The sequence below is a fragment of the Brassica oleracea genome, chromosome C6 (assembly GCF_000695525.1).
Source record: "Brassica oleracea var. oleracea cultivar TO1000 chromosome C6, BOL, whole genome shotgun sequence".
Lineage (NCBI taxonomy): Eukaryota > Viridiplantae > Streptophyta > Magnoliopsida > Brassicales > Brassicaceae > Brassica > Brassica oleracea.
The window spans coordinates 18,710,052-18,719,904 of NC_027753.1; the positions used below are offsets into that span (position 1 = coordinate 18,710,052).

Below are 9,853 nucleotides of genomic sequence, written 5' to 3' on the forward strand. Positions count from 1 at the left end.
GGTTTGAAACAATCAGGTCGAATGTGGTACAACAGATTATCAGAGTACCTAGTGAAATAAGATTATAAGAACGATCCAATATGTCCATGTATTTTTATAAAGAGATTCGCCAGTAAGGGCTTTGTGATCATGTCGGTTTATGTGGACGACATGAATGTAATAGGAACCTCTGGAGAGATTTTCCGAACAGTCGAATGTCTAAAGAAAGAATTCGAAATGAAAGACTTAGGAAAAACTAAGTTCTGTTTGGGACTGCAATTTGAGTATGTAGACTATGGAATCCTTGTGCATCAAAAGACATATACAGAAAAGATACTCAAGCAGTTTAATATGGACAAGGCTCATTCCTTGTCGAGTCCTATGGTCGTGAGGTCCTTAGACCTGGAAAAGAACCCATTCGGACCAAAGAAGCCGGACGAGGAGATGCTCGGGGCGGAAGTGCCTTACCTAAGTGCCATTGGAGCCTTAATGTACTTGGGTAGCCATACAAGACCGGACATCAGTTTTGCCGTGAGTTTACTGTCTAGCTTTAGTTCATGTCCGACACTTAGGCACTGAAATGGAATAAAACATCTGTTCAGATATCTGCAAGGAACAACGGACCTTGGATTGTTCTATACCGACCAGCCGGGAAAGAGCTTGGCCGGATATGCAGATGCTGAGTACTTATCTGACCCACACAATGCCAAATCTCAGACAGGATATGTGTTTATACACAGTGGGGCTGCAGTATGTTGGCGGTCCACAAAACAATCCTTAGTGGCCACATCCTCTAATCATGCCGAGATCATAGCCATGTTTGAAGCAAGCCGAGAGCTTGTGTGGTTGAGGAACTTGACCGGCCATATCCTAAAGGAGAGTGGCCTGGCTGTGGGAAAGAAAAAAGAAGAGCCAACGATCATCTATGAGGACAATGCAGCTTGTATATCTCAGCTCAAAGATGGATTCATTAAGGGAGATAGAACAAAACATATCTTGCCCAAATTCTTCTTCACCCACTACCTGCAGAAGGCTAAAGAGGTTGAAGTGGTTCAAGTTCGGTCCAGTGACAATTCAGCCGACCTCTTCACCAAGTCTCTGCCGACCTCAACGTTCAAGAAGCTGGTTTATCATATAGGAATGCGCCAGCTGAAGGATCTTCAGTGATGCCTTCATCAGGGGGAGTGTCATGTGTTGTACTCTTTTTCCTGTCTACGGTTTCCATTTTTCCCACCTTGGGTTTTTGGTTTTCATAGAGAGGTTTTAATGAGGCAACGTAGTGCATGATACAAACCCATATGGTTATAGCATCCAAGGGGGAGTGTTATAAATCATGGAGTAGATTGCTATTAACCAAGACCAGAAGAGAAGACCCATCAGCCACGACCAGGCCCAACCGCGGCCGCGACCAAGAGGAGAGAGAGTTGGTCGGTTTAGACCGACTTAGGATTATGACGTTTTCCTTTTCTTGTTATCTTTAGTTTTCCTATTTTCTTTTGGATTAGGTTTTGATTCTTTCCATTTATCTGTTCTTTGTATTCCTATATAAAAAGAACTTATTATTCAGAAATAATACACACAGTTTCTCCGTTCTTTTACGACAGATCCAGACTTCTATGTTTTTTCTACTTGCGCTCAGGGGCGGATCTATTTGTTATAGGAAGTGGCAGTTACCGCCAGTAAAATTGTTAGATTAATAAAAAATATAAAGGTTTTCAACTGATGCCCCCATTCATAATCTTTGTTATGCCCCCACGTATCTTGAAACCAGATTATTTCTGGAAAATTGAAGTTTAATGTCCAAAAACGCTTTTGGTAATAACCATTTAATTTGTAAAGTTATGTCAAATGTTGAATGTTGTTATATAATAGTTTCCTTAGTCTATTCTTCAAATTATTTTTAAATTGCTAATCTTTCATTCTCTTCTTAATTAGGTCATACATTTACGAATTTCCATTTAATATACACTTTTTATTTCTATTTATTTTTGAAAACTTTAATATTTTAGTTACGCAGACAATATATACATAGATAGCATTTATAGCTTTACTCATCCTACTATCAAAAGTGTTATAATATATAATAGATTTAATATTAATGATATTTATTAGTTTGTATATGCTATGTTTGTATTTAAATGTTAGATTGCATCTACAAATATAGGTTATTGTTAAGTTAATTTTCATATATTTACTCTATTTAATATAAGCAAGAAACATATACAAATATTTTTGCCTCCAGTAAAATTTTGTTCCTGGATCCGTTACTGCTTGCTATTGGTTTGGTTCTGATTTTGTTTTAAAACCTTTTTTTTACTTGTGTCAACATGTCTTGTAGTCGGTATATTGCTTATAATGTTTCAATATTGTTTCCGTAAAGCTTAAGTAATATTGTGTAGTTCATTTTTTTAATTAAAATGGAATTTTGGAAAAAAAAATCGCGTTTAGTTGACGTAAAATTGTTGACAAAAAAAAGGAAGTTGACATGACATGGAATTGGAAGGTATCAAGATTTAAGAAGAAGAATAAGCTTTAGTTTTAGAATAACTTAGTCACAACTCAGAGTTTATTATAAAGTTGATTTTAAAAATTATAGTCTTTCTTTTAGTTACTTGTCAAATACATCCAAAAAGTCCAACCTTGGAGTCAAAAGACTGAAAACTTCTCTACTACTTGTCAAGGATTGAACCGCATTATTAATTAGTTAATGTGTATGACCCAATACTTTTTTTTATTGAACCAGTAATATACTAATTAATTTGAAACAGTCTAGATGTTACATTAAGAGAACTGGTTGACTAGATGGAGAGTGTATAATGTATTCACCATCGTTAAGCTTTGGGATCTAGATTCACTTACTACAAGATGATTGCTTCTATTTTAGTAGATTTTATGACTACATGCTTCTCTACCTTCGTTGGGGTCTTTTTTATTCTTTTTATATCGCATGTTTATTCCGCAAATAAGCTGTTGAATATGAACTTGACAAGAAACCTGCTGATAATGTAAAACAGAAACTATCTCTTTAGGTTTCATGTCTGCATAGAGAGAATGGAGACATCAGTAATCCAGCTCTAGAAGAAGAGGGTGACACAGTATTCGATCAATGTGGAAGATTGTAGAGAGAACATTGTTGTGTGTGGAACAGAACAGAACATGAACCATCGATGTCTGAAGTGGTAAAGGAGATTCAGGATGGAGAATGAGCATTGAAGTGCTGCTTTCTTATTGCAGCCAACATTAGAATGTTTTAGTGGTACTAGTGATGTCTGCGAGATGTGTGAAATATTGTTTTATTAATCTAATGCTTTTAGTCTTCTATCAAAAATATAAATCAGTATAGACAACTCCACTATTGCTTCACTGTCTCTGTGTTGTGTCAAAGCTTGTTGGATTTTTTGTCACGTTGGAAACATACTTCAAAAGTCATAGATGCATTACATAATAAGCACTGAAAATACAACATGAAACATGATTAAGTTCACAAGGTTTCTCGGGGATAAAGAAAGTAGTACTAAGATAAAACAAACAAAAGCCATACTAAGACATAGATAGTTATTGTGATAGTGGTGATGATGAGTGATGGATGAAGGGTGCGGTGATGGTGATGGTGATGATCATGAAGAGTGATTCAACCACGTCCACGAGTGACTGTGATCTTGATTGTGTGAACTTTCTTCCTGATGTGAAGCATCTCACAGTGGACAGTATCACGCTCTTTAAGCCTGTTCCTTCTACAAATCCTGTCCCATCCTTTGAAGCAGATCCTATCATCAGACCATTTCCCTTTAGCCCCATGCATGATCCCTTCTCCATCAATGTACTTGACGCGGTCACAAAACGTAAGCCCATGTTCTTTCACCACATTTGCAGGAATCAACTTGCATCATAACACACAAAACATGTATAAGCCACAACCATATTGAAAGACTGAACAAGACAGTAAACAAATATTTAAGTTATTTGTTTCTTACCAGCTCATAGATCCTGTTCTTGAGGGTGGTAGTAAAGCATGGATTAGACTCTACCTCCAAATTTGAAAACCCTGCAACAACTGAGACAAAAAAAAAAACATGCTTCAGCAACAAGTTTGTGTGTTAGTTAGTTAGTAAGTAACAACTACCAAGAACTATCTCACCTTCAGCGTTAGATACAGTGTCATCACTGTCAACATGGGAGAGACTCTGGCTGACTTCATCATCTTCACCAGCAATGAATGAAGAATCATCATCGCCTTCATCTTCTTCCTCATTTGAATCAGCAACCACTGAAGAATCTTCTTCTTCTTCTTTGTCAGAATTAGCATCAGAGAATTCCACCGTCTCGACCTCAGCTCTTATCTCCTTACAACCAGAACGACCAAAGACACTAACTTCAAAAGTGTGAGAACCGTCGTAGGCAAAGGTCAAGAACTCCCCGTCCTTGAGTTCATGGTCCTCTGCAAACTTTGACCACCCTGAAGTGAAATACGCACAGTCACGTATTTTCTTGAAGCTCACAGTCCAAACGCCACCTCCAATGCCTTGGAGCTTAGCTGTTTGCGGCAGTGGGTCTTCAAGATGCTCATTAAAAGACATTGGAATCGCCTGAAAATCACCAAACACACAGATTTAACGTATGAAGAGAAACAAAGGAACAAATCCAGAATCTTTTGATCACATTTTCACCCTAAGCAGCTAAAGATTGTTTCCTCCTAAACCATAACTCTCCCACTACTAATACTTTCTACTTGTTACATGGAAGAAGGAAAAACAGAGAGAGAGAAGAAGAGATGTACCATTGATTCAGAAGCAGTTTCTGAGAGGAAGACCTTGAAGAACCGGGGAAGATCAACATCTTCTTCACTTTCAGACATGGTGAGGTCCGTTGTAAGAGAGATTCTCTTAAATGAGTTGGAGAGAGGGAGAGACTAAGTTTGAAAGAGAAATGAGTCAAGAACAACGACACTTATAGACCAAGTTGAGTCAAAGGAGTCAAAAAGCTTTGGAAGAAAACAGAGGTGTACATGTAAAAGATCATGTTATTTACAGTTTAACCCCATAAAATGTTGTAAACTACAGTCAAAGCCAACAGAAGCTGGTTATGAATTCATGTTCGTACACTGACAAAGTATATCTTTATCTGATCACACTCTTTGACACAGAAAATGCATGTCTGAGCCTTGGCCACTGCGGAATTTACATGTGGGCTGCAGCACCCGAGACCGAAGACCGTTACACGGTGAGCCACATGGTGACGCCCTGGCAGCGTCCTTGCTCACTTCGGTCTCTAGTCTGGACCACCTCGGTGGGGCCAGGATACTAAAAAAAAAAAAAAAAAAAAAAAAAAAAATGCATGTCTGAGACTGAGGAACTTTTAAAAGTTTAGAAAAAGATATAAAATAAATGAAAAGTTGAACACCAAAGTAAAGAAGAGACTAAACTGTACAGCATTACCAGCCCAGCCTTAAGTGTAGTCCACTCGATACTCTGTTCCATTCTTCGTATAGTAAGTATATTATATAAACTCGTTACACTTATGTTTCTTTGATGAAAATAAAAGAAAGACTTTTACTTTCGTAACGCACAACTAATAAAAGATTACTGTTGTTTGCTTCTTCTCCGGTTTTAGTGTTACATAAGAATCTAACATGCGGAGAAATTAGTATTGAAGTAGATTAGAAAACAGAGCTTAACTTATATAAAGAACTATTAATTCCTTCAGGCATATTATTATCTTGATTACATACATCATCCCTCAAGTTGTTCCTCTGCACTGATTTTGTTTTGCAGTTTTGGAGAGACAAACCTTGAACTTGCTGCCTTAAGTTTGTAAATTGGCAGATGAGGATGATCCATGTCTACCCTGTTTAACAAACAGAGAAAGAGAGATACATCAACTACATACTCAGATTCCAGACAAAAATAGATAAAGAGACTACTTGCAAAGCTGGTTTCAATCATATAAGGGAACAAGAACACCACTACTGATAGCTGAAACTTACTCCCATCAAAGAAGCCAATTTTGTCAATGTGGATCTAGGACCCAAAGGCTCTTTTATGGGCGAAACAAGACTTATGTAATACAATTTTCAAGAAAGAGTTCTGAGACTAACCCGCAGGTAATTTGGAAATCCTTTCTCGTTTGGTTTTGGTAATATCTAGTGATGTCCTGCTCGTTGGTGCTGTCGACAAGAGCCTGATTTTGCCTATTCTCTTTAGGCCTCGTTTAGCAACAGGCTGTAAATAATGTATCATTAGTAAATGATCAAACATCATCAACAAGTCTTGTAGTTAATATGCAACTTAGAAAGCGAATGAAGATGATATACCTGTTTTTGTTTGTTGCCTTCCCTACTCCGTGTGCTCTAATCTAATTCTCAGCTTCTTAGGACTGGCTTTGGGTTTCATCTAAGAGATAAACAAATCAAAGAAAGAGTCAGATGTTAAGAAAAAAGAAAAAAGAAAAAAGAAAAAAGCACAGGGTGCAGTTGTTGGTAGCAGATTTACCTTTTCCTGAGAGGCAGCTCAGGCAGGGAGGGACGTCTAGTACTCTCTACTTGTAGCTGAAATTTCAAACAGTGTAAGCAAAAAGATGGTTAGCTTGGTAACAAAACTAAACATATATTAACTATTGCTGCTGCAAATGCGTACAATCTAGTGTAGACACCTTGAAACAGTACTTCAATAGCTGACAATAGACACTATAGCTCTCCAAGAAGCGTAAAGAGAAAGACGGAGAGGAAGTGTTTCATAATGGTGGAGAAAACTAAGAAAGTATACCTACACTGCTTTATAGAAAGCCACTAAAAGAGTAAAGCTCGAGAGCTAGACCACATAAACTGATTTACATATAAAAGATACATGCTAATATGTATGGTAAAGGAATATATCCGCACAAACATGCAAAAAGCTAGTAGCCCTTTCCCTCTACAAGAGATAAACAATGAAACAAGACTTACTTGAGATGATTGCTACTTAGTTCATTAATCGTTCCAGGTGTTGCAGGCTTCAGATGCTTTAGCAGTCCTTTGAATTGACGCTCTTACATCTTCAATTGCTGAGATGCTGTGTTCGCTCAAAGATCTCCAACGATTGAGGAGGATGATGAAATTTGAGTGAAAAGTGATTTCCTTGTCTTCCCACCTCTCTCCAGACAGTTTAGTGAGCTCGCTTGTTCTTCTTACTCGCGTCCAGTTTTGTTTTTTATTTTTTTCCAATTGGTTTGTTTTTCGGTTTAATCCGGTTAAAGTACGGTATTTGTACGGTTTTATCCGGTTATCATACGGGTTGATTCAGTTACAGAGTAAAGATAAATATATCCACAAACGAAGAGAGTGCAGATAAATAAATAGGCTTCTTCTAAAGACCAAAAGCTAAGAAACTAAAACAATCAGATGAAAAGAGCAACAACAGTTGTTTCTCAGCTCTTCTTGTCTTCTCACCTTCAACACAATCATACACAAGGATGTAGTTCGTAAAGCATTTTTCTTGTTGTTGGATATGCAGAGTCTGGATTTGGAGAGGAAGCTCTCGTAGTCGTATTGTTCTAAGGAAATGAAAAGTTCAAGAATAGAGCCAAACCGTGTAACGTTTCTTGGTGTTCTTACAGCAATGAAGTTGAAACCTGATGTAGTCGTGTGGAACACTCTACTCTTTTGCAAATCAAAGGTATGTGAAGGCAAAACTAAACATTAATGCTGTCCCATGTGAAATCATACAGAACTCATGACACAAGTAAAGGAAGCAAAATGTTACGAAAACAAACAAACAAAAAGGTGTGAAATTTGATGACAATTATAACCTTTATCCAGATTTGAACAAGGCACAGAGTTAAAGCTAAGGTGGGTATTTATTCTCCAGGCACAGGGACCCCTTGCTTCAGCTTCTCCCGCTTGAGCTTCTTCTTAGAAACTGGCTTCTTCTTCCTCGGGGGTAGGTTCTTCTGAGCATACACGTACATCACGTAGTTGGCGACAAGGAACACAACAAGCGGACCTCCGACAACAAGCAGCACGATTAGTCCCGGGTTCAATCCTTTGGCTTCAGCAGCCGCCTATCAATTGTCAAACCAATGAGTTGCATATAAAACATCATACCAAGCATAGAAACAGTAATCTAGACACAAACACTACACTAGGATCTATCACGCTTATACCAAGCAAAACGTGCATGCAATTGTTTGTAAATCACCAAGTATTAACAATGTTTCAAAATGAGATGAGACTGGTTTCACATTTGAATACTATCGCAATTTTTCTCGCAATTAAAATATGCATGTCACATGGTTTCCTTAGATCATTAACAAAATAGTCTAAATTCCCCAAAAAGTAATCAAATGAACATCTCTAAGAGATCTAATTACAGGGATCGTAGAAAATGAGCGGTTGGATCATACAGAAGCAGCCATAACAGGGATGATTAGCGATACCTTTCCGGCGAAACCTTCTCCATCCATGAATACGATCCGAAATCTTTAAGATCAGCTCCAGTAACGTAAGAATGGTAGGAGGAGAAGGAGAGTGATTTGTAGGAAACGAAGATCTGTTTTCGGACAAGAGATTATTAAGACACAAATACACACGCAGATTTGTCATTACACGTGTTTTATATCCACTACATAGCCACTTCCAGTCATTGTAAAACTCTTGTTTTGACCCCTTACTTTTCAGGAATGTCTCAATTCACCCGTAACTTCTATTATGTTGGTTAGACCCCTACGTAAACCAGAATTGATTAATCCGGTTTTAATTATATTTCAGCTAGGGGATAGGATAGGCAGCGAGTATGTATATTTTAAAAATATTTGCTTTTAGTTAGAAGGTTAACCAAAACTGAAATACAGTCGCTGCTGCTTGAAGAAGACGACAGGTGATCTCCGCCAGGCCGGCGCGTGGTGGCTTTGTTAGCGCCACCGTCGGTCTGGTAAGTTTCGTTTGCTTAGTATTTTGTAGATCTGATGTTTAATCCGTCTTATCTGCGGCTCGGGGTAAAGTAGAAGGGAACGGCTCGGACACCTATTGCTTTGTCGGGGTCTTGTACGGATCCTTACGGTGGTAGGTGGTTGCAGCCCGTGTGGTTGGTGACAGCGGAGGTCTCTGCTGGTTCGTGGTTCAGATCCTTTTTGCTTGATTCGGGTTGGAGATTCTTAAGGCATGGGCTTTGTAGTGGTCTTTGCAGTGGTTTTAGGATGGTGGTGTGGGTCCGACACTGGTAAAGAGATACAATTTCTGATTGCTTGAAGAATCTCTTGTTTGCAGTTCTTCGGTTAAGGTTTTGTTTTGTAAGTTCTTATGGGGTTTGGGATGTGGCTTGACCAGTGGTGGCTCTAGTCTTCGGTGGAGGCAGAAACATCTTATGGTTCTGGAGGTGCGTGTTTGGCTTGGAAGGAGATAGATGTATATCGGAGCGATTGCTTCATTGTGGGTCGATTGTCGCCGTCTTGATCGTGATTGTCATGGATTTGGAGTGGTTATTATCCAGTTACCGGCTGTGTGAATAAGACGTTTCCGGGAAACCTTTATAGGCTTTGCCGTGGGGTGATGGTGCATATGAGGCGCGGGGAGAGCACACTCAAGGTCCAATGGAGAGACTTAGTTGGGATTGAAGGGTGTTTACAGCGACGGTTAAGGATTCTAACCTCTCTCGATTCAGTTTATATGTTTGGTGATGTTCGTGTGCGTCTAGTCTATCTCGCTGCTCCGCTAATTTTGTGTTAATTGTTGATGAGTTCTATTTCGGTAAGCTCGTCTTTGAGCGCAAGGTGGAGCTCTTTTCTACTGAAGTTCTGTTTTACTCTACTGCCTTTCGACATCTTTTTTCTTCGTGTCTTTGTGAGTTTTTAATGGGTTTGTCTTGTATCCATCTTTTGGCTCCGGGTGGTACATGTTACCTCA

At 38.7% G+C, this 9,853-nt stretch overlaps 2 protein-coding genes and 1 long non-coding RNA gene across 3 annotated transcripts; all 3 read right to left on the minus strand.

Moving 5' to 3' along the window:
• Window positions 1-3,396: 3,396 nt before the first annotated feature.
• Window positions 3,397-4,995, minus strand: LOC106299179 (B3 domain-containing protein REM20-like). The gene is made up of 4 exons (XM_013735308.1): window positions 4,757-4,995; window positions 4,118-4,565; window positions 3,954-4,033; window positions 3,397-3,859 (listed from the first exon to the last, which is right to left on the minus strand). Exons 1-4 carry the CDS (start codon window positions 4,832-4,834, stop codon window positions 3,611-3,613), a joined length of 855 nt encoding a protein of 284 aa, XP_013590762.1. The 5' UTR covers window positions 4,835-4,995; the 3' UTR covers window positions 3,397-3,610.
• Window positions 4,996-5,337: 342 nt separating this feature from the next.
• LOC106298588 lies at window positions 5,338-7,197 on the minus strand. The gene is made up of 5 exons (XR_001261505.1): window positions 6,920-7,197; window positions 6,468-6,523; window positions 6,290-6,368; window positions 6,074-6,197; window positions 5,338-5,823 (listed from the first exon to the last, which is right to left on the minus strand). It is a non-coding gene; the product is annotated as an uncharacterized LOC106298588 (long non-coding RNA).
• Window positions 7,198-7,629: 432 nt separating this feature from the next.
• Window positions 7,630-8,546, minus strand: LOC106298587 (DNA-binding protein S1FA1). The gene is made up of 2 exons (XM_013734724.1): window positions 8,389-8,546; window positions 7,630-8,013 (listed from the first exon to the last, which is right to left on the minus strand). The coding sequence occupies exons 1-2, from the start codon at window positions 8,413-8,415 to the stop codon at window positions 7,810-7,812; spliced, it is 231 nt and encodes a 76-aa protein (XP_013590178.1). The 5' UTR covers window positions 8,416-8,546; the 3' UTR covers window positions 7,630-7,809.
• Between the last annotated feature and the right edge of the window lie 1,307 nt (window positions 8,547-9,853).

What these genes read in the sequence shown, in the direction of transcription:
- LOC106299179 (XM_013735308.1), bottom strand. Translation starts at nt 4,834, where the DNA reads ATGTCTGAAAGTGAAGAAGATGTTGATCTTCCCCGGTTCTTCAAGGTC. An exon ending in AAACTGCTTCTGAATCAATG is followed by an intron (nt 4,566 to 4,756) that starts GTACATCTCTTC and finishes GGTGATTTTCAG; the next exon opens with GCGATTCCAATGTCTTTTAA. An exon ending in CACTGTATCTAACGCTGAAG is followed by an intron (nt 4,034 to 4,117) that starts GTGAGATAGTTC and finishes TTTTTGTCTCAG; the next exon opens with TTGTTGCAGGGTTTTCAAAT.
- LOC106298587 (XM_013734724.1), bottom strand. Translation starts at nt 8,415, where the DNA reads ATGGATGGAGAAGGTTTCGCCGGAAAG. An exon ending in GAGAAGGTTTCGCCGGAAAG is followed by an intron (nt 8,014 to 8,388) that starts GTATCGCTAATC and finishes GACAATTGATAG; the next exon opens with GCGGCTGCTGAAGCCAAAGG.